We start from the raw sequence: 24,012 nt of genomic DNA, 5'->3' as shown, positions 1-24,012 counted from the left end.
GCCCAGGGTATGGTTGGCTTTCTGGGCTGCAAGCGCACATTGTTGGCTCGTGTGCAGCCTTTTGTTCACCAGTACCCCCAAGTCCTTGTCGGCATGGATGCTTTCAATCCCTTAATCCCCCAGCCTGTACTGATAGTGGGTAACCATCCAGCCAGTTCCAACAATCTGAAGAAAGTCAGGAAAAGGAGAAAAATAATTTGTTCTTTTATTGCGGCAATGTCCAGATGCCTCACACAGGGTTGTGGTGGCAATGGGCTGCATTCTAAAGCATGTAGCAAAACAGTCTGTGCCCCAAAGGCCTCCTAGGGTAATTCAAAAGCAAATGCAGTATGTATACATAACTAAAGAGAAGGAAGGTAGGTTTAGGTACCCCAAAGAAGATCAAATGGTTGCACAAATGAGCTGTGTGCATAGCTTGATTGCTCTGAGTATTTTTGCTTTTCTTTAAATGATTGGGAATAGATATCGGTGCCTTCCACATCAGTGACAGCTCATTTGCAACTGAAGAATAAATTAATTGGGAAACAGAGAAGGAACATGGCAACTACAGAGGAAAGGGTAGAGGGATTATCAGCAAAGCGAAGAAGCCAAAAATGCAGTCAGAGGGGAGACAAAGCAAGGAGCAAAAACTGTTATAAAACTGGATGTTAAACTTTTATGTATTTATCAGAAAGGGATTATTTTGCTCTAAGTTCACTGACCTTAAAGGGAAAAAAATACAATAGAATGGTGTTGGTTGTAAGCCAAAACCAATTTTTTCTGCATTTCTGTCTAGAAAGGTGTTTTCCAAATATATCTTGGTTTTGTTTTCAGTGGGAGGCTTTGTCATGACCTGCTTCAAAACTCAGGAACAAGTGATATTGTGTTTTTGTTTCTTAGAGTTCACAGCTGGGATGGATTTTTTATACAGCAGCTTGGAGCAATGCTCTTGCCTATGGCCCTCTAAAGTGGAAGGAAAAATATGGTGGGTTTTTTTAAAGACTATAAAGGTAAATCTCTAGGCAAATGTCACAGTTGATGCCAATGCTTCTCAAATAGGAGAAGCCCAGAAGCTTTTGCCCTCCTTTCTTGTCATGGAAGGCAGGTATGCAGATATTTGATCCACGCTGGGTCAGCACGAGAAGAAATGTTTAGATGAAGCTGGAGAAACACTAAGGTAAACTGAGACTAAAGGGGACAGTTCTCATCAGTGTTTTACATTGGAAAATACTGCACTAGAGGACACATCTTTCATTCAGTGCAACACTGCATAGCACACTACTAGAAGACCATCTTTAATCAGGAAAGAGTCACATAAGGGGCTCATTTTTATTTTATGGTGGAATAAAGTACAAAATAGTCCAACCTAGTGCAGAACTAGAGGCTAGGCCCAGAGGTACAGCGCTGCAGGGCACTGATTCCACGTGGGTGCACACAGCATACCTCTGACTAGCCTGGTTTTTGGGGTTGTGTGCTTTGCTGCTTCCCCTTCTGGAGGTATTGCAGGGCCAGTCTGATCACTTGTGCTGTACTGGCTACATAGATGTGTGCAGGGACCTTCTCCACCTCTGTGCTGTCCTTACAGATTCTCCAGCAATTCTCATTTGTTAACTCTTTTGGTACTGAGGTACCGATAAGCAGATAAACAATAAGGTAGAGTAAATAGATTACTAAACTTGCTAGTGGTTCCTCAAATTTGAATTTGAAAGACCATCTACTCAGAGAATTCTTATGGACTGTAGAAGTGTAATACTTGGTGCCTACTGCTTTGTGGGGAATCAGCATCTTTCAGTGACTGGCTGGTACTAGAGCACAGAGCAGATGGGAAAGCTTGAGTGATCTGGACTTAATATGAAAACCATATATCTGAACCCAGAATTGAAATTACTGGTTCTTTCTCTTGTACTCTCTGACCTTTTCCTTAACGTGCTTGTGATGGATTGTTTTCTGATGATTCTTACCCCACTGTTTTTCAGATGGTGGGCAGGAGAGTGGCAGAAATGTTCAACCACATGTGGCCCAACAGGCCAGAAGAAGCGAACTGTTCTTTGTATCCAGACAGTGGGATCTGATGAGCAGGCACTGGCTGTCACAGAGTGCCGGCACTTGCTTAAACCAAAGACCCATCTGTCATGCAACAGAGATGTCTTGTGCCCATCTGACTGGACAGTGAGCAACTGGACTGAGGTAAATTCATGTCAACTGTGATATTGAACGTTTTTTTCAAGATGACCCGTTATAGTCATCAGAGAGGACCAATAACCTGCTTTTTTGCCTTTTTTTTTTTCTTTTAATTTTCTTCTGTTAACATGTCTTCACAAATCCTTTGTGCAGAAAAGAAAAGCTGCTCTGCTTGTTAAAGAACTCAGCAAGTGTTGCGTGTTAACTGTTTCTGGGCGTTTGGCTTGCTGAGCTTTTGGGACTGTAGAACAGAGCACGCTTCCCTGCTAAAAATCTGTGTAATACTCATTACTGCTGTGGACCAGATGGGGAGAGACTCTGTGTCATGTCTGTAGGCCTACAAAGAAGCATTTTTACATTCTTTACATTCATATCTCTTGCATTCATAACTCTGCTGGTTTTGTCATAGCATGCAAGCTTTTTATTTCTGGTATTAATCTGAAGCCGTAACACACACTGGAGTGCCTCTGTATCCTTCAAGAGTTAATTAAATATTGTGCAGTTATTTCACTGCCAACTGATGAACTAAGGTCATCAAAATGATGGCAGCAGTATACTAAATTTGTTTAAATATACTGCAACTTATTCTGCAATGTTTAGTAGTAGTAGTAGGGACCACTCTTTTGGTGTGCTTTACCATAGGTTTTAATCTGTGGAAGGACCTCATGCTTCTTAGTTTTCTTTAGATTAGGATGCTAGTGCCTACAGGTGTTTCACAACTTCACTTTCCATTGAAGGCAAGGAGAGTTCAGGGTCCCCAGCATGTGGAGCAGTCTACTTCTCCATGAAAACTAAAAACACACTAAGATATTTCTTCTGGAGTGGGGAGAAATAGGTTTTGAGTCGTGAAATTCTAAAATTATTTTATTCTGATTCTGTTGTAGTATGACTTGCTCATGGCTCAACTCACAAGTAGGCATTTAGCTGACAGTCATGACAACAAATGCGCAACAAATATTTTCCGCTTCAGGTGTCAATAAAAAAGCAGTTTACTAAGGTTTTCAAAACTTCCAAGACCAATGATCTTGCAGGAGTTGAATGCACCATTAGCAAGTTTGCTGATGATACCAAACTGGGAGTTGCTATTGATTCTCTTGAGGGACAAGAAGCCTTGCAGAGGTATCTGGATAGATTGAAGCATTGGGAAATGATTAATGGGATAAAATTTAAGAAGTATACTTGAAATGGAGTAATGCCGGGCACAAATACAAACTGGGAGAGGAGCGGCTGGAGAGCAGCCCTGCAGAAAGGGATCTGGGGGTGCTGGTAGAGAGCAGGCTCAGTGTGAGTCAGCAGTGTGCCCTGGCAGCCAAGAGGGCAAACTGCAACCTGGGGTGCACCAAACACAGCGTAACCAGCCGGTCAAGAGAGGTGACTATCCTGCTGTATGCAGCGTTGGTGCGGCCTCACCTTGAGCACTGTGGGCAGTTCTGGGCCTCACGGTTTAAGAAGGGCATGAAGGTCCTTGAATACGTCCAGAGGAGGGCAACAAAGCTGGTGAAAGGGCTGGAGGACATGGCCTATGAGGAATGGCTAAGGACTTTGGGCTTGTCTAGTTTGGAGAAAAGGAGGCTTTTTTGAGGAGGTGGAGAGGGAAATGCTGATGTCTTCTCCCTGGGATCCCGTGACAGAATGTGTGGGAATGGTTCAAAGCTGCACCAGGGGAGGTTTAGACTGGACATTACGAAGCATTTCTTTACTGAGGGGGTGGTCAAACACTGAAAGAGGCTTCCTAGAGAGGTGGTCGATGCCCCAAGCCTGTCAGTGTTTAAGGGGCATTTGGACAGAGCCCTTAATAACATGCTTTAACTTTTGGTCAGTCCTGAAGTGGTCAGGCAGTTGGGCTAGAGGATCGCTGTAGGTCCCTTCCAATGGAAGATATGATATGATATGATATGATATGATATGATATGATATGATATGATATCCTATTCTCCTTTTTTAAAAGGCCTCCCACTTCTTTCTCCTAACTTTTTTTTTTACCAAACTCACTATTGTGTTTGAGAGCAGATTCGGATACTGAACTAATAAAATTTTGTGACAGTACTAATTCAGTTTATGCTGCTGTTTTGTGAATTGAGTAGCCACCATGTTTTAACTGCCTTTGCAAAAATAGACTGGGATTATGTGGCTAGCAGTACAATAGAAATAGCATGCTGTTACAGAATACAGCCAATGCGCATGTGTTGTTGGATTATATTTGCAAGTTCCTGACAAAAATAAATTTCTACACCTGTAGAAACTGGGGAGGGTGCCTAGGACAGATCATTTCTCCTGCACAAATGACAGGATTTTCAGGACACGTGTAACTTCAGAATGTACTTTACTGGCGAATGTAAGGGAGAGATTTTACACAGGCAAAACTTCCTTTTGCTCTGAACTTATCTGGCTGTTAGAAAATCAATCTGTATCTTATAAACTGAACGTACTTAATTAGGCAGATAACAAGGGTACAGCATTGTAGCCATTCTAAAATCTGGGTTTAGTACATGGCTGTAATCTAAAGCAGAGATTTCCAAAGCTAATTCTGGGAGACAGCCATTACCCCCAAAAGTTAATGAGATTGGATGTTCCTGTTAACTCACACAAATGTAAATTGTCCAAGTGGCAAAGTCTGACAAAATAAGTGTGTTGTATTTCTGTGTAAGAAACAACATAGTGTTAGTAGTTGCTGTTCTCCCCAATAAGCAAAATTCTTTACTCAGTAACTTCAGAGGTTAAATTGCAGCTGATGTAAACTTGCATAGCTCTGAGTACTTCAAATGTGCTATACAGCTGGAAGAGCGAGGAGGACAGAGAGAATAGCTAATGAATTTAGTTACTCTGAGGTTACTCTGCTTTCCTCCCTGCTCCTGTTGCTACAGAGCTGATGGTATTTTAGTGGTTTTAACAACAGAGAGCGCCCCAGTAACACAAGGTTACTGGTATTTCTACTGCCCCATGACCTAGGCTAGCTCTAAAAATGATTAAATATTCCAGGGTTTTTAAAGTGCTTGCAATAGGAGTGTTCATCACTTCATGTTGAGCATCTGGTTTAATCCAGCTGAATTAGGTCAGGCTCCCTCACATCCTAGGAAGACTTCTTCCAGTACGTTGATGTAACATCTCCATTCATACCCCACCAGTCATCCAGCCTTAGTACCTAAAACCAGAGAAGTGTGTTGAAATTTCAGAAAGCCCTCAGTGAAGGGACAGCTGCTGATGGCATGGCTGTGCTTGTGGGGCTGAGGATGAAAAACATCACAGAAAAACTGGGTCTCCTTAGCTTCCAGCACCCTTTATACAAAACAGTGCTTCCATTTAAGTAGAAGCCAGATAGGTTAGTTACTTTCAGTCGTCTGTCATTCAGGAAAGACATGCTAGCTGCACTAGCAGCCTATGGTGGTTGCACTCAGCCTGAATGAAAAATCCATTTAATAAAGGCAACACGGATCTGTGAGCTGCTGCATTGATGATCACAGCGGATTTGTGGCTCTGTGAGTAGCCAGCACTGAGCCAGTCAGATATGTTTTTGAATGCAGGCTTTTAGTCTGTTTTTTATAACCCTGGTAGAAAGGTATTGGCTAAAAAATTTTTGTGATTCACTGAAGAAATAATATTCTAGAATATTACTTTAATATTTAGTCTTTATGGTGTTGTCTTTTTTTCACTGCTGTTTCCCCAAGGTGACATTTACTGTTCTGAAAACTTGGAAAGAGTTCCATGTAGGTGGAACATCACTAGAATGAAGGGTTTGTTCCTCAGGAGAAGCTTTGTTATTGATTATTTATAATTATGTTTCTTTATTACAAACAGATGTCATTTGATACTTACTTTTATTGATACATGCAGCAGAATGAAGAGGGGAGATATATTAATTCTGTTTCTTTTGCAGTGCACAGTTACCTGTGGTGGTGGAGTAAGGACTCGTAATGTCACTTGTGCCAAAAATAATGATGAGCCATGTGATACTTCCAAGAGACCAAACTCTAAGGCGCTGTGTGGTCTCCAGCAATGTCCTTCTCCTGGAAGATTTCCGATACACCCACTGGCACCCAGAAGAGGAAAGATCATAATCAGAAAAACAAGTACTAACCCTGAATGGAGTCCTCCTCGCAGAATGCCCATACCAAGTCCGAGGTCCCATACAACAACAAAAATACCCAAGCCTGAAAATGTAACACCCTGTTTGCCTACGTCCTCTGGTTTGGATAATGTCTCAGAAAAAGAAGGAACAGCCAACAAAACTGCACAAAATAATTTTGCAGGACCAAGTAGTGTTTACAATCATCCGGTTCTTTCTGCTGAAAATAGTTCATACCAAAATACTACTTCATGGCCTTTTCATAATATCTTAAGTACTGAAATTATGAGGCATGCTGAAAATATTTCTGAAAGGGAGCCAGTTTCTACTGTAGAAGGTGAGGTGCAAAGAAGTGAGGACTCTCCTGTCTCCTCTTTTACCAGTAGTCCAGAAATAACTTCCAGCTATGATTACTTGACAGAAGAATCTGATGACATTGATGGGTCAGTTGGAGGCAGTGAGAAACCAGCTGATCTCTTTTACAGCACAGAACTCAATCCTGAAATCAGAACCAAGAGCACAACCCTAGATACTGGCTCTCCCGTCCTTCAAAATGAAAGCATGACTTCTCATCCCACCCCTGTATCTCATCACAGAGAACCTTCTATGCTCCCTCCTGTTAGCAGAGCAGCACAAGAAGTGGCATTTCCAACAACAGCAAACTATATCGGTCTGCAAGTTGATGTGCCTGTTGCAGAAGTAACTACCCAAGAAGCATCCGTTACAGTAATGCCTACAGTGGTTGGTCATTTACCAAGAGACCAGACTGACAACAGAAGAGAAATTAAGCTACTTGACGCCACAACCTCCAGCACAGAATCGTCAGCTCATGAGCATGTTCTCAGGAACCAAAGTGCAACCTCTGAGGGGGTTTTGACGAATGTCACACCAAACAGCCACATAATAACATCCAACAGTTTCCCTGGTGATGCCTACTGGATAGTAGGCAATTGGAGTGAGGTAAGTTATTTTTAACTCATAAAAAGTAGAGAGTGTGAACAGCTGTCTGAACCACTGCTGAGGAAATAAAGTGTCTTCGTTTGTTGCAGTTATCTGAAATGAGTATCATACATTCAGATGAAATACTTGTCTCACAAAAAATTAGTAACTTAAGATATCTAATGTTAAATTTGCTTACATAGAATGAGTTTTTATGGATTCTGCAAAACTATGCATAACTCTTCCAGGGCCATGACATTCAGGTTTAACTATAACCAGAAATACTTCAAGAGGGTTTTTTTAGGGCACAGCAAATCCTGGAGACACCAAATGACTATGTATTTCCAAATAAGTACATAATGCAAGTAAGATGCAGACAAGCTATTATGTTCTAACCTTCACTTATAAATCATTTCTTTCTAAATTATGTGTGTTTTCTGACTTAGTATGTGACCACAGTCATGTAGGTAAGCTAGCTTTGTTACTGTATAAAAGCACATTCATTACATGGATACTTAAACATATTTTTAGTTGGCTGTTAACAGGTTTTGTGGTTCATTTCTGTCTCATCCCACCCTCAGTGTTTGTATCCACAATTAAGCAAATAACTCCAAACTCAGAGCAGCATTTTGCCTGGTAAAAACAGTTTGAGTCTACAAAGCAAAGACAAGAATATTAGTCCAATGTTAAACTGGTATATCCAAGGTTCGTAACTTGTCCAGCACGTGTCTACGGAGAGACACTGTAACATGGATTTCTGCACCTTTTTTTTGATGTTTAGGTGATCATATATTGGAACTGGGTTGTAGCCATGGTAAAGTAAAAGCATTTTTGTCTGGTTGGCCTAGAAGTTAGAATTGTCAGGGCAGTGGTTGTGGTTATATACTATCTTTGGATACCGCAGCTGATAATTAACAGTGTTATATTATGTCTCATTTGAATGTGGAAATGAACAGTTATTTTATCTGCTTTAATGGCTGTGCCAAAATGAACTTTAAAATTTTTAATGGTAGTGAAATTCAGTGAAAACAGGTTTTAACATCCTGTAATGCTCACTTTCAAAAGCACTGTCTCTCTGTTTGAGAAAATGAAACAAGTACAGGGAGCTTGAAAATTCTTTTGAGATGTAAAGCATATGGAAGATACTTCGTCTGAAAGGTGATGACTTGTCCCAGTTTCCCCTGATCCCTGCTCATTACTGAATTGTTATAACAATATAAGTTAATAAGTTAATATAAGTTATAACAATATAAGAACAGTATAAGTTGCAGAGTTTTCTGTGGCCTCAGAAAAGTGCTTACTATTTTTTATATATTGGTATTGACTTTCATTTACCAATACCCAGCACCAGGCTTTTTGACAGTTAGGTTTCTGTGCTGTTACATTGCTGTGTCCTGAGATAGTGCTTTCTTTGGGGTCAGGGCTGGTGAGGGGGCAACCACCTAATTCTAGCAACTATAACAAAAGAATATAGAATAAACTTAAATTTAATATCCTTCCCACTGTAAAAGTCTTTTTATGTAAACAGAGTTCTTTTTATGCTAATGGATTTTATATTCTTCAAATAATGATACCTAAAGTGAGAGACTTTTGTATCTGAACAAGTTGGGTCATTTTTCTGATGGCCTTTTTTAACCAAGCTAATCAGTATAGCCAAGGGTCCAGATCTGGAAACCTCCTTGTGCTGATCTGCCTCTGTGTCTCAGTATTAATGGAGAAGGCTATCAAAGGTCAGTTTCTCTGTACCTGTTTGCTCTCCCTGGAATGATGCACATTAATGGAAATGCAGAAATGTATGGCTAAAAAGGACAGCAAGAGATGACTTAGTGTATCTGGTGGCAGTGGAGGCACAGCTCGACCACCAAGATCCTGTTGATGCCCTGTCTGGTTGCAGCCAGTGGGTAAGACCCCTTCTCTGTTACCACCTCATCAGCAGTTGCTCAGGACATGCACTCCTGATGGCAGTCTGAAGTTTCGTCTTGTGCCTTCCAGTGGCGAGGTAAGAATGGCATTAGATTCCCATGTTCAAGTGAGACAAGTGAAGGATTTCCTTCTGCACATGCCCAAAGACCTGCCTGGGTGAAAGAGCCTGCAAGAGAAAGGCCAGGCAAAGGTTGAGCTCTGAAGCCCAGCACATCCTGAACAGAAGTCTATCATACAGAGATGCTACAGTTTGTACGGGTCATTCATTACCTGCATTAGAAATATTTTCCTTACACATAACCGACATTTTCTGTACTGAAAATGAAGATTCTATTTTTTTTATGCAGACCATGGAAGATAATTTATCTTTTTAATAACTGGTTTTGGATCTATTTTCTAAACAAAACAGTCTGGTTCTTTTCATATTTTCTTTGTATTTTCTAAATACCTGGTGACTTTATTGTTCTCCTATGGACTTGCTCAGTTTCATCATATATTTCTTCATCAGTGGTGTTCATTATGGCCTCAGCTGACACCTGGCAAATAAAATGGAATAATTACTATCATTTTATATATGACACTTTCTGTGAATATTGGGATAGGATTTGTCTTGTTTTGTAACAATCCACTTTGATTTATTCAATTTGTGTTCCATTGTTAACCCTGGATCCCTTAGTACAATATTTCTAGATGAACAGATGTTCTCAGTTTTGTTTGGGGTGTGCATATGCATGTGTTCATGTGTGTGTATATATATGTGTATGTATATGTATAAAAAATTCTCCTTAACTGTAGCTTTTTGCATATGTTTCTGAATTTCAGGTTGCTGTTTTCTTACAGTTTTTCACCTTGGCGAGATGTTTTTCAATTCAGATTGTGTTCTCCAACATTCCTGCCAACTCTCCCAACTTGGTATCATCTGCAAATGTTATAAGTGCATGCTGTCTTTCATCATTCAGTTAGTTAATGAAAATACTGAAGAGAGCTTGGCTCTGGACAGAGCCCTCCAGGGCTATACATAAAATGTCATTTCATTTTGACACTGAATCACTGAGGACCACTTCATTACAGTTTTTTCGTTAGCTGGGCACCAATCTTGTAATTATTTCACCTAGACCATATTTCCATCATTTGCTAAAAGGATGCTTTGTGGGATCATGTCAAAATCCATCACATCGGCTGGCTCTCTATTTTCATTAAACCAGGTACCCCTGTCAGAGAAGGATCACAGAATCATAGAATGATTTGGATTGGAAGGAGCCTTTAGAGGTCATCTAGTTTAATACCCTTGCAATGAGCAGGGATGTTTACAACTAGATCAGGCTGCTCAGACACCTGATATTAGATTGACTTGAATAGCTTGTTCTAGATAGGTCCATGTGGACTGTTTTATTGCTTTGTCGTCTTTGTTAGAATTTACCATTTTGATCCTGATTGTTTAAAAATTTGCTTTTCTATGTTCTTATGAAGTGAAGTGTTCCATTAGTCCACAGATCTGCCTTTTTCTGTTCCCAAAGATAACTTGAAGGATGTTCTTCTCTAATCCTCTGGGACTTTCTCAATCTATTTTAAAAACTAATTTTTAACAGTTCAAAGGTTATTCAAGAATACTTGAATAAATACTGTGGTAAGGTCAATACATTTGGTTTCACAGAACTGATTAAATCAATTCAAGGATAGTGCATCTAACTTTATGGTTCTTTAGCGTCTTGTTCAAGTTAACTTTTTGTGAAGCCTGGCACATGTCTTTGTAAATTACTTGGATGCAGGACTGGAAGGAATACTAATTAAGTTTGCTGATGACACAAAACTGGGAGGAGCTGTTGACACTCTTTGGGGCAGAGAGGCCCTGCAGAGGCACCTAGAGAAGTTACAGAGCTGGGCAATCACCAACCAGATGAGGTTTAACAAGGGCAAGTACCAGATTTTGCACCTGGGGCACGGCAACGCTGGATGTACAGACAGTCTGAGGAACAAGAGGCTGGAGAGCAGCCCTGTGGAGAGGGATCTGGGAGTTCTGGCTGACGGCAAGTTGAACATGAGCCAACAGTGTGCCCTGGCAGCCAAGAGGGCCAACCGTGTCCTGCATCAAGCCCTGCATTGCAGCCGGTCGAGGGAGGGGATTGTCCCACTCTACTCTGTGCCGGTGCAGCCTCACCTCGAGTGCTGTGTGCACTTCTGGGTGCCACCATACATTAAGGATACAACATTAACAGGGAGTGTCCAGAGAAGGGCCATGAAGTTGGTAAAGGGTTTAGAGGGGAAACTGTGTTGGGAGTGGCTAAAGTCACTTGGTCTGTTCAGCCTAGAGAAGAGGAGGCTGAGGACAGACCTCATCATGGTCTACAGCTTCCTCACAGGGGGAGGAGGAGGGGCAGGCGCTGATCTCTTCTCTCTGGTGACCAACAACAGGACCTGAGGGAATGGCAGGAAGACGTGCCAGGGGAGGGTTAGGTTTGATGTTAGGAAAAGGTTCTTCACCCAGAGGGTGGTGGAGCACTGGAACAGGCTGCCCAGGGAGGCAGTCATGGCTCCAAGCCTCATGATATTCAAGAAGCACTTGGACAACACCCTCAGAGACATGGTGTGAATTTGGGGCTGTCCTGTGCAGGGACAGGAGTTGGACTCGATGATCCTTGCACGTCCCTTCCAACTCGGGACATTCCATGATTCTGTGTTTTCTTTTCGATTTTTTTTTTCAAGTTTAAAGAAGAAAGGCTGGTGAAAAAGAGAATTTCTGGAATCTCCATCCTTGGAGATATTCTGAAACCATCTGGACATTGTCCTGGGCAACTGGCTCTAGGTGGCCTTGCTTGAGGACGGGGGTTGGACAAGATGACATCTGGAGGTCCTTTCCAACTTCAACCATTCTGTGATTCTGTAAATAAGTCATCTATTATCTTTCTCATAAAATGAAAGTTTTGTATTTCCTCTCCACACCTAGATTATAACATTGACAGAATCTTTTCTTATCATTCATTACTTTTAATTCATTTTTAGACTACAATTTTCTGACTCCATTTTTGCTCTTTCTATTTACCTGTCATTAATAAAACTTTGTGCCTGTTTTTAGATTACATTTCTCCAAGGCATTTATATTTCAAGAACATTACATCTACCTAGTTGAATGTCTTCTTATGCTCTCTATCTTCCTCTTTTAGTGACAGCCAATATTCTGGCATTTCTTTTCTCCTTAGGGTATGTCTATACTAGTAAATAAATAGCGCACAAGAATAGTGATAGTCACTGAGATGGATTGGTGTGACATGTCCCATAACACTGTGGACAGTTACCTCTCAAGGGAGAGCCCTAATCAGAGTAGGGCAAAACAGTGCCCAATAACATCAGTGCATCTGTCTGTAACTTTTAACTTCTTTCCTACTACTTTCCAAGGTCGTTCTGGGCTGTCAGTTTTCCCTTTCTAAGAGCTTTCTGGGTACGAAAGATACCATGTTACTACAAGGTCTGCTCATTCTGTACCTCTGTACTGATCATGAAACGTCACCTGCACTTCCTCCCTCTGCAATAGACATCTACTGTGACAAGAGGAAGTCTTAGTTCCTGAATGACAAAAGAGAAAAGCAGTAAGTCTTCCTGAACTTCAGAGAAATCAGTCTCCTTTATATAACATGAAACAATGGTCAAGAAAGCTAAAGCTTTCTCCCGGTACTATTTGCAGCATCATGCCTTTCTCTCTTGGCTCTGTATGTGCACGCAACAATTTTTGAACAATCCTACTGTGTTTCAGACAAGAACATAAAGCTTGGTAAGTATGATCTGCCCAGCATCGTCCCTGGAGCTATTTTTGGTCTTCTCATGAATGCTCAGGATGGGGCTTTGGTCAAAGACTGAGCAGCCCTTCAATAAAGTCTTGGTGTTGTCAGACTGGTATAGCGGGACTGGGGGGAGCCATGGAAGAGTCAGCAACCAAGACAAGGACAGTCCATCCTCTTGGACAAATTGTCTTGAACGTGACTATGCAAAACTGTACCATGCTATGCAGTCACCTCTAACAGGATCTTCGTGGCCTCATGGACAGATGTTCCAGGGATCTTAGAAGCTGGAGATGGCATACTGCAGAGGTCTTGCAGATTCACACTCTTCATAATGTGCAATTTTTCAAAAATTCTTTGTTGTGACCATTAACCATTTTTCCATTTCTCTAGTAGAATCTGGAAACAGCTTCATGTCTTCAATGTTTTTTTTTTTCCCCCTGCTTTAGCTTCAGCTTAGCTTTCCAAGGACACTTACTCAGTTTTCCCTGTTTCCCACTTCCATGTAGGGAGTTCAAACCACACAATAACAATTTCTGTCTTCATCATTTTACTGTCTTAATCCAGGATTATTTATGTTGGTTCTCATGCCAGCCACAGGCTGCTTGGTGTGTGTTGGAGTTGACTCTATGCACATAGTTGACTGTCCCTCCCTTTTTAAGGGACAAAAAGGTAAATGGGTGTCTCCAGCCACTTTTCACTTCTTCCTGCTTCAGAATACAATGATAGTGACTTTTTCTTGAAGAGTGTGCATTCTTGGGATCTGGACTGGCATGATCAATATTCTCTTGCCTCAGACACTAAAACCCTCCCAAATGTTGGAAACACTTAGTCACTCTCTGAACTCATAATTTTAAAAATCCTTTTCCTGCACAGTTTTCCCAAGTGTCTCACACAATTTATTTCATATTTTCATCATCATGCACGCAATTTGCTGAATATCTCATCAGCAGTATTAGGGATAGAGAGAGAACAGTGCTGAAGATTGGATGCAATGACGTTTTGCATTGGATCCCCAAAGATCACAGAAGGAAACAGTGGAACAGCTGGTACAGATTTAGAATGTCTCAGTAAGCAGGAGTTTGCCAAAGAGGAGCAGTGCATGGTATGAATCAGAAATTATATTTTCTTAACAAAGCAACAAGAAGACCTCATTCAGAACCTTAGGTGAATGTGAAATCTTCTTCTGAGTATCTCAGATAAACTAGGTCATCTAATATGGCTCTGGTTATTTATATTTAGGTTCCTGGTTTGTTTCCAGAATGATTTACTAACATTGACCTTGCCCCTGGGCTTTCCTCTCACCCTTGTGCAGTGCTCTACCACCTGTGGAATGGGGGCTTTCTGGAGACACGTGGAGTGCAGCAGCAAGAACACATCTTACTGTCAGCACATGAAAAAGCCTGATCCTGCAAGAAAATGTTATCTTCGCCCATGTGCTAGCTGGAAAACAGGAAATTGGAGCAAGGTAACTTCATTCAGGGCTGTGTGTGAACAGCAAGTTGGCTAAATTCAAAGATTAGGGAGTTCTAAATACTTAATTTTAAAAATAGTTATTTACTCAGTGAATGCATACATGATTCCCAGTTGACCATGCAGCACTAATTTACTAATTTACTAATTTCCTGACTCAGTTATTTATGGAAATGCATGTGCTGTGAATCCTGTTCTTCCTGTGTGTGGGTTGTTCTCATTAACTCTTTCATCTAGAGCTAAAGCAGGGCTCACCATCCATGTTCCGTGGAGATCCTAGGGCAAAGCTGTACATATGTGCACATGGCATCTTTTTGATCTCTGCTTCCAGAGGCGTATCCTAATTTTAAGAAGCAAGTGGGATTTTGGGAGAGGGAGTTGGAATGTTCCCATTCACCCTTACCACTGTGTATTGTCTCTTACTTGATGTTGTCTGTTCCCCATTCATGTAACCTCTAACTTTTACATAATAAAACCTAAAGAAAAGTATACTGGGGATGCCTGTTATGGCTAGGATATTATTTGGCCCTCGTTATGTACAGAGGCCTGGTTGAGAGACAGGATAATGTCCAAGGTGGTAAGTGGAACCCAATGAATTGTGTTTGAGTTCTTTTTTGATATTGTAAGATGTGTGATGAACACCTGGAAGGACTTTGGTGACTTCCTGAAGTTGTTAGATTTCATCTTCACACTGTTTAAAATTGAGGCTTCAAACAGTAGGTTATTTTTCAAGACTCAAAAGAGAAAAACTACAAAATTCTATCTGAAGTAATGTTGATTTAATAAAGAAAAAGGTAGATCTCTCAAACTTTCTCAATACTTATAATTTTTGAGGACAATGTTGTTGCCATTGGACTAGAGGGCAGATTTATACAAAGAAAAGTTATAGTTGCAAGCCTGTGTTATATTATTGAGCTCTTTGAGATACAGTTGATTTTTATGTGACATACATGATTCTTTAGAAGGTCCAAGAATGGCCCAGGCATTATATAACCAAGTTTAAGCCTTCAAAAATAATTTTAAATGATACATAGACATTCTGCAGTCCCAGTTGCAGTAGGGCATATTTCACCTTCACTTTTTCTTCATAAATGTTATTGCTCTTGCAACAAGTGGATGATAGTTATGTCTCAAATATTAGCTAGAAATCAGGTTTGATGATAAATATTATAAGAAAGAAATGTTTAAAAATATCAGTTCAATTATGAGGCCAATTTGAGACAAAAGGCTTTTCCTAGCAGAATTCTGTTGTGTTAGCCACCCTTATTTTCCAGCAATTGAAGTATACAAACGTATTTACAATTTCATATATAAAAATGGCTATTTTTTTTGCTTGCTTTTGCAAGTGGCAATTGTTTTTTGTTACTTGTGTCAAACATTTTTATGTCACCTTATCACAGCAAGATGGCTCTATTCCACTGCTAGTGTAGTAAAGCTTCTTTTTCTGTTATCTGATTGTTCCTATCCCCAAAAAGGTGCTTCAGACTAGATCTTGCAGACTAAATTTAATACCAAATATAATTTACATGTATTTTGGAGCTGTGTGTACTCAGTTTCTTGTACAGTCACTTCTGTCCATTGTTTCTATCAAGAGGGACAAAAGCTTCTGTGAACAAGAGCATGGACTCTCCTTTCATCCATCATTCAGCTCCTTGGGGAAGTTATATTCAGTTTCCTTGTTCAGCTGGAGAATGCTTATTTATGCAAAGGAGAACAGCATCAGTTGTTATATTGTATGACAGTGGTAAAGATGAAAGCTAATCTGAGGTTACTTAGTGGTGTCAGTAGAACTGGCTTGAATTCAGATGAAGGCAGAATAATTAGGTGTATATTTGTCCTTATCCTTGGGGTAGCAAATTCAGTTTTTCCTCAGCAGCTGGAGAGATCCTGGGTTTTGGTAGGTGGGGACACACTGGTGCTGCTGCATGAGGCCTTGGAGCAAGCTCTGGGGAGAAATAGGAGACTGGAAGGGCTCACTTGACTCACCACTGGTGCTTCAAGCTGAGAAGGGATTTCACAGGCAGTGAGGGAGGCTCAGGGTGCCTCTCTCTTCTCCCCCATTCTCTCAGGCCTGGGCTTCTCTTGGGGTATGGATCCTCCTGGCACCATGGAGGAGTGAGGAAGGTGAGGGTGGGGACTACTGCTGCGGGATGAGTCCACCATCTCCCAGTGGTATCAGGAGCAGCTCAAGTCTATGGGCTATGAAGGAGCAGTTTTGCCAGCCTGAGCAATCAGCTGCTGTGAACACTGACCTCTGCCCTGGCTGAATGACAAATCAACTTACACCGCTGTGCCTCCTTCCTCCCTCAGAAACAACTAAAGAACTGACAATTTCCCTGCATAAAGGATTTGTTTATTGTATTTATTGCATTATGACTCTTTCACTATGACATTTTTGGAAATAGCTGGCAAGATTTCTTAATTAAATATGCACTCGTGTTATTAACAGATGTTCCAGTGAAGAAAGGGAAATATTTACATGGTGTGTTCTGATCTGCTATGATGAAACCCACAGTTTTCAAGCCTAACAGCAGATTGTTGCAATGGTAAACTAGGAATTCCCTCTGTGAGTCAGGATGCTGAAAGCTCACACTGTCCTCATCTGTGACTGGGGAAGGGACATCTGCTCAGTGGAGCATCGTTTGGAGATGTGTCTCTTTCTATTTTGTCTCCAGTGCTCTGCTAAGTGCAACGGCGGTTTCAAGACCCGAGACGTTCACTGTATTGATGTTCGTGAAAAGCGACTTCTAAGGCCTTTTCACTGCCAATTACTTGGATATAAACCGCTACTCAACACTAGTTGTAACATGGAGCCTTGTGTACAGTGGCATGTGGAGCCCTGGAATGAGGTATTCTTCTTTAAAAGAAGCTTTGAGAATGAAAAATTAGCTGTCAATTAACAGTGACTGTTAGATCCCATGCTGTTAGGTAGACTTTCACTCAAAAGAAGACACACAGTTAGTAGGACTCAGAAGCTTTGCAGCCCTTGTGTATGGTTACAGCAAAACTTACCGTAGATGTTTGTAAAACTTCTAGAATCATTCTTAGGGCTGTGTGTGATACACAGCTAGAGCTGTAAATTACCATACCCTGAAAGAGGGAAGCAGGTGGCCTAGGCGATTTGTTTTAGCTATCCTACTGGATCACTAAATGTGATTCATTCGGACTGATCCCTTTTGCTGCCATTTTAATGTTGCTTTCTCGTTATGATTAATTTAGAATTTTCCTTTACACTTTTGGGCTGGAATTTCATGGGGCCAGAGACTGAGGTCAGACATATGATAAATCTGACTTTTTGGGTCACTCTGTAATATAAATCTGTGCCAACACACTCATAGATAACCAGGCACATATTTATGTCAGCTAAAACACATGGTCTCATTACATTTTAGTGTTTACTCCCACTGAAAGCAGCTTTGTAGAAAGTGCCACAGTGTTTGTGGTAATGTGGACCTGATGTTTTGGATTTCGAGGGAGCTTATCACATTGCTTCCTTACAGACCACTGACAAATCACACCTGCAATAAGAGGGGGGCCAGGATGTGGGTTTCCTGTCAGAGCAGTCAGCAAGGGTTGAAAAAATAAGAGTAGCCAAATGATTGTACCCATTTCTCACTTAAAATATTTTATAAAAAAACTTGTCCAACCCTGGCAGTTGTCTTCATGCTAATGATACTGGATAGAATTGGATTGAAAAGGTTTATTTATCAGATGTCAACTCTGGTCCTATGTCCATAGGACGCATTATTCAAAGTATACCTGGTGTCTTATTTCATGTCAGATTATGAAATCTTTTGTGTATTTCAAGCAGGCTCTACTGCAGATCTAGTGAATAATAGTAAAAAATCAGTTGGTAAGTAATACTAGAATGTGGACAAAAGAAGATTTAAAAAATAACCTGGGTCATTTTCTTTGTATGATGTTTTTATTGCAAAATAGTTAATTCATTGAATGGGTTGGGTGAATTTCAGTGTCCCCAACTGCCTCATAAAAATGAGATGTTGCATCTCATGAACTTGCACTGTCTTCAGTAAATATTACAAATTAATCCTGCAGACATGTAACTTCCAATCTCATTCTTGTTAGAGAATTTACTGTTGCCAGTGGTGCTGCATGAGCAGTTCTGTGTTGCCTGTTCTCTATTGCCATTTCCATGCTGTCCTATATGCCTTGCATTAATGCTTGTCAGGAACGTCTTTCCCCTAAGTATTTTGGACCAATAATGGCTTCTTCCGACTCTGTCCAAGGATGTGATGAAATAAATGTCTCAGTGCAGAGCTTTTCTTCATATCTGGACTGTAAGACTTGATATGCAGGCTAGCCTGTACATCTTTCACATGGGTCAGTGATGTGCTTCATGTTACCTGTGTCTCCACATTTCTAAATGAAGAACATTTCCTATTGTCTTCATGGTCTGATTCTGGCTTCTTATCCATTCCCACCTCTTTCCTCATGGGTTTGTGCACTTCTCTTGTCAGTGTTCTAGAACATGTGGTGGTGGCCAGCAAAAGCGGCATATCTACTGCCCAGAAGGCGGCTACTGTGACTGGACAAAAAGACCTAATGCCATTGCGTCATGTAACCAGCAACCTTGTACGCAGTGGATTAACCAGGCATGGGGCCCGGTAGGATTCAGTTATTTTTTTGTTTTATTTGTTGTTCTGAGTTGGCCGTATTTAGTCATATTATCCACTTGTCGGTGAACCTCAGTGCCAATGGCAAGTATGATTTCTTATGCACAGCTGGGGCTACAAAGGAAGATCTTTTGCAAATATACATTATAAAATAAACATTTCAGAGCCAGTCCATCTCAGTTCCTTCAGGTGATAGACGTTATAGCTTTTACTTTTTGTTGCTGCATTAGATGTTGTTGGATGGAGGGCTGGTGTTTATTTTTCCTTTTCTAATAAAAAAGGAGTTACCATTGACATTCTTCCATTACTCATTCGAAATTTTCCACTGGAAGAGGCTCGTGGGTAGTAAATTTGACCATGTTCAGTTAGATAGAGAATAAGGTAACATTTCAAGAGGTTACAGGCGTTCCAAGTACAACCAGGGTGTTCAATCTGTCTGTGGTTCCAGAGCCTCTCCAGTCATTGTAAAGTTTTACTGTTCAATACTATGTTTTGGGGGGTTGGGGAGTGACCCTTAAAGCAGCTTTGTGAAGTATTGGACTTGCCAAAGCAGAAATTCAGAATTTTGATCAATAGCCCTCTACTTTGGCTTCTGGAAATCCAATTGACAAATACGGGGTGTATCTCTGGTGAACCTTCCAGTATCTGCAATACACGTTTAGTTATAAAGAAACCGGTATATCTAATAAACCTTTCCCTCCAGTTTCCTTAGTAAAACTATTCATACATCATAAATAGTCCTCACAGCAGAAGAGAACATTGGAAGAACACCAAAAGCCAGGAGCCACAAATAAAGAAATAATGGATAGTCATTTAACACAGAAAATGTAATGGGTTATTTTTGACACAAAGCCATTAGACAGGATGTGAGTATAACGTAATGTAGAGTTAATGTAACTCTAACGCTTAAATATGGAAGTGAAAATGTTGAGACTGCATAAAATAAGCAACTGAATACCAAAATGTGTAGCAGCTATTTTACTGATTTATTAATCAATGTATTTTACTTGATAAAAAACCTATCTTAAACATCAATCTAAAGTTGCCACAGGAGTACCTAAGATCTTTTAATGTGCTTCACACCAGTAATATTGTGTCTTATGCACAAAGATACACATTAGAGAGGGGATAATTTGTGCAAAAATTAAAGACATACCAGTCCTGTCTTCAACTCTTGTGCTTCATTAGCTGGCATTCTCTGTATGTTGAAGCATTTATCTTGCTGGCCACTATTTATCTGAGGAGAAAATAAATTAAAATTAACTGGAATTCTGACACTCTGGGACATCGGAAGAATTAAGTACATTTACAGAATAGTACAGAAACATGTTTTGAAAATGTTCTTTTTTTTATGGGCTTCTGTGTGCAGCCAGAAAACGCAGCTGGCAGTTGTTTTGTGGTTGTAAAGAATGGGTAACCATCAGTGTAAATATCACCAAATTAAAAACATCTCACTGAGCTTTTTTTAAATCTTCAGTTTGGTCATTTCTAGATCTGACATGGCAATTGATTATACAGGTTTAATTTAGATGATGAGAAAACACAGCAAACAAAAAATGTCAGTATGCAGTACAAATTTGGATTACTGCTCTCTTATTTTGTAGGACTGGCTTTTCAGATCCTCCTCCTCCTCCTCTGTAGAAAACTGTCCTCTTATCCTGGTTGCATATTCCAAGATGCTGTATTTGTACTATTTAGCCCTCCATTGTATCTTCCCAAATATGGCCATGATGCACCATGGAGGTGTCTGGATGGAGAATGCAGTACACAAAGTTCTTTAGTGTTATTGGTCCTGGATCATATGGCATTTTTAGCTTTCCATGACATTACAGCTCAAATATTGTCATATTACACAATTTCCATGTAAAGGACTTTATATATGTTAAAATTACTCTCTTTCAGTGCACCGTTTCTTGTGGAGGGGGCATTCAGCAAAGAACTGTGAAGTGCATGAATACAGAAGCCAATGAAACTGAAGATGACAGTGCGTGTGTGGATAAACCCAAGCCCACAGAGTATCAGAAATGTAATCTGCAAGAGTGCAGGAAAAGCACAGGTATGATAATACACCTGCATCAGACAGTTTCCAAAAGGCTCTCAAATTTGTCCTGAAATTCTGCAAAAACTGGGAGCTGACCCAGTTTATCAGCTTGTTGTGAATCCTACAGGCTCAATCATTACGGGTCAGCCTAACCTGTTACTGCTCAGCTACACTGTTGGCAGAATCACATTCTCATGTACTCCAGCCCTACTGGCCTTGTGTTGCCATGATGGGGAATGCAGTTCTCTGAGCATACATCCCTTATTTATGATGCCACAACTAAATGAATAGGTCTGCTTGTATTGACCTGCTTTAGGTGACTCATAGGCTGTTTTGAGGGCTGTAGGAGGACATGCAGTGAGTCCAAACAGATGCTATTTCTCAAGACAGATACCGCTATGGGAACTGTAAATTCTGGACTGGGAGTGCAAGCAAGCAAAGTGAGACAGACACTGTAAGAAGAATCTGACTGGCAGTGAACTCAGATACAGTCTTGGCATTACGAATTCAGTGCCCCACAGGGTGAGACTGTCTCTAAAATGAAGAGATGGAGAGAAGACCTCCTGTGATTCAGGGTGTCCTGTACCTCTCTCCTTCAAGGGCCCAGGCGCCTAGTTGTGTAGAAGGTAATAGCCCAGAAAAGAAGTGGCAGGGCAGGGAGGAAGTTTACAGAAGGGTATCTTTATCTGTAGTCTGTGTACTGCATTATCCAGCAGGTACCCTCAGGTAAGAACAGCAACAGCTCAGACTCCTTCTGGGAGAGCCTTCAAAGGCCTTTTGTGGGAAGATTCTTCCATCTTACCAAGTCAGCAGTAAGGGTCCAATCTGGCAATGGGACAAGAGGTTGACTCCTGAGGGCAGTGCAAATCTGGCATACACTTGAGAGTGGTGCATCACTCCTCCTGCTGCGCAAAGATTATTAGCACATGTTTTGCCCTAGGGTTGAATTGGTCTGCTGGTCTCCTGTCCCCCTCATGTTCAGAAAGACAGGCTCAGATAAATACTACCTGCACAGACTAGTAATAGTTATTTCTGTGAATAAAAGCTCAAGGGGCCATTAGAACATAAGAAATGCCCTACTGGGAAGACCAGTGGTCCATGCAGCCCAATAGTGTATCTCCAGAAACAGCATTAGAAGATGCTACTTAGGGAGAACACAGGAGTTTAGTCCTTTCCTGTGATTCACTTCTGTGGTATTCCTCCTGCATTCCCAACTGACTATATTAGGTCTATATTGTCAGGTTATGCAGAGATGCAAGGAGGAAGGCCAAGGCCCACTTGGAACTAAATCTGGCAAGGGATGTCAAGGATAACAAGAAGGGCTTCTTCAAATACATCAGTAGTAAAAGAAAGACTGGGGAAACTGTGGGCCCACTGCTGAAGAAGGGGGGTGCTCTGGTGACAAGGATGCAGAGAAGGCAGAGCTACTGAATGCCTTCTTTGCTTCAGTCTTTAATACTCAGGCTGGCCCTCAGGCATCCCAGCCCCCAGAGGTGAGAGAGAAAATCTGGAGAAAGGAGGACTTGCCCTTGCTTGAGGACAGGTGGGTCAGAGGTCACCTAGGCAAACTGGATCCATGGGCCCCAGTGGGATGCACCCATGAGTGCTGAGGGAGCTGGCGGATGCTGTGGCTGAGCCACTCTCCATCATCTTTGAAAGGTCGTGGAGGGCAGGAGAGGTGCCTGAGGAGTGGAGGGTAGCCAATGTCACTGAAAAAGGGCAATAAGGAGGACCCAGGAAACTATAGGCCAGTCAGCCTCACCTCCATCCCTGGAAAGGTGATGGAGAAGTTCATCCTGGAGGCCATCTCCAGGCATGTAGAGAGAAAGAAGGTTATCAGAAGGAGTCAACATGGATTCACCAAGGGAAGATAGTGCTTCACCAACCTGATAGCCTTCTATGATGGCGTGAGTGGCTGCGTCAATGAAGGGAGAGCAGGGGATGTTGCTTACTTCAACTTCAGCAAGGCTTTTGATACTGCCTCCCGTAACATCCTCATAGGTAAGCTTAGGAATTGTGGGTTAGATGAGTGGACAGTGAGGTGGACAGAGAACTGGCTGAACAACAGAGCTCAGAGGGTTACGATCAACAGGGCAGAGTCTGGCTGGAGGCCTGTAACTAGTGGTGTTCCCCAGGGGTCTGTGCTGGGTCCAGTCCTGTTCAAAATATTTGTCGATGACCAGGATGAACGGACAGAGTGTAACCTCAGCAGGTTTGCTGATGATACCAAGCTGGGAGGAGTGGCTGATATACCCGAAGGCTGTGCTGCCATCCAGCAAGACCTGGACAGGCTGGAGAGCTGGGCCGAGGGCAACCTCATGAAATTCATCAAAAGCAAGTGTAAGGTCCTGCACCTGGGGAGGAACAACCCCATGCACCAGCACAGGCTGGGCATTGACCTGCTGGGAAGCGTCTCTGCTGAGAAGGCCCTGGGAGTGCTGGTGGACAGCAAGGTGACCCTGAGCCAGTACCGTGCCCTTGTGGGCAAGAAAGCCAATGGTGTCCCGGGGTGCATTAAAAGGAGAGTGGCCAGCAGGTTGAGGGAGGTTATCCTGCCCCTCTGCTCCGCCCGAGTGAGGCCACATTTGGAGAACTGTGTCCAGTTTTGGCCCCCTCCCTGGTTTAAGAAAGACAGGGAACTGCTTGAGCAAGTCCAGTGGAGAACTATGAAGATAGTCAGGAGACTGGAGCATCTCCCTTATGAGGAAAGGCTAAGAGACCTGTGTTTGTTCAGCCTGCAGAAGAGAAGACTGAGGGAGTATCTTATCAATGCTTATAAATATCTAAAGGGTGGGTGTTAAGAGGATGAGGCCAGATGCTTTTCAGTGGTGCCCAACGACAGGCCAAGGGGCAATGGGCACCAGTGGGAACACAGAAAGTTCCAGTTAAACATGAGAAAAAGCTCCTTTCCTATGAGGGCGACAGAGCAGTTGAACAGGCTGCCCAGAGGGGTTGTGGAGTCTCCTTCCCTGAAGACATTGAAAACCCACCTGGACGTGTTCCTGT

At 41.7% G+C, this 24,012-nt stretch overlaps 1 protein-coding gene across 4 annotated transcripts in view; it reads left to right on the top strand.

The window, feature by feature from the left end:
- ADAMTS12 (ADAM metallopeptidase with thrombospondin type 1 motif 12) overlaps positions 1–24,012 on the top strand; it is a 198,952-nt gene that overhangs the window by 158,479 nt on the left and 16,461 nt on the right. For all 4 annotated transcript variants that reach the window (XM_064438863.1, XM_064438862.1, XM_064438859.1 and 1 more), the window contains 6 exons: positions 1,956–2,166; positions 6,035–7,183; positions 14,174–14,326; positions 17,007–17,180; positions 18,810–18,956; positions 20,868–21,021. In XM_064438863.1, coding sequence (XP_064294933.1) covers positions 1,956–2,166; positions 6,035–7,183; positions 14,174–14,326; positions 17,007–17,180; positions 18,810–18,956; positions 20,868–21,021 — 1,988 coding nt within the window. The remainder of the gene's footprint in view (positions 1–1,955; positions 2,167–6,034; positions 7,184–14,173; positions 14,327–17,006; positions 17,181–18,809; positions 18,957–20,867; positions 21,022–24,012) is intronic.

This window comes from Phalacrocorax carbo, chromosome Z, assembly GCF_963921805.1.
Source record: "Phalacrocorax carbo chromosome Z, bPhaCar2.1, whole genome shotgun sequence".
Classification (NCBI taxonomy): domain Eukaryota; kingdom Metazoa; phylum Chordata; class Aves; order Suliformes; family Phalacrocoracidae; genus Phalacrocorax; species Phalacrocorax carbo.
Note: the sequence above shows the minus strand (reverse complement) of the source record. Positions and strands in the feature narration are given on the sequence as shown.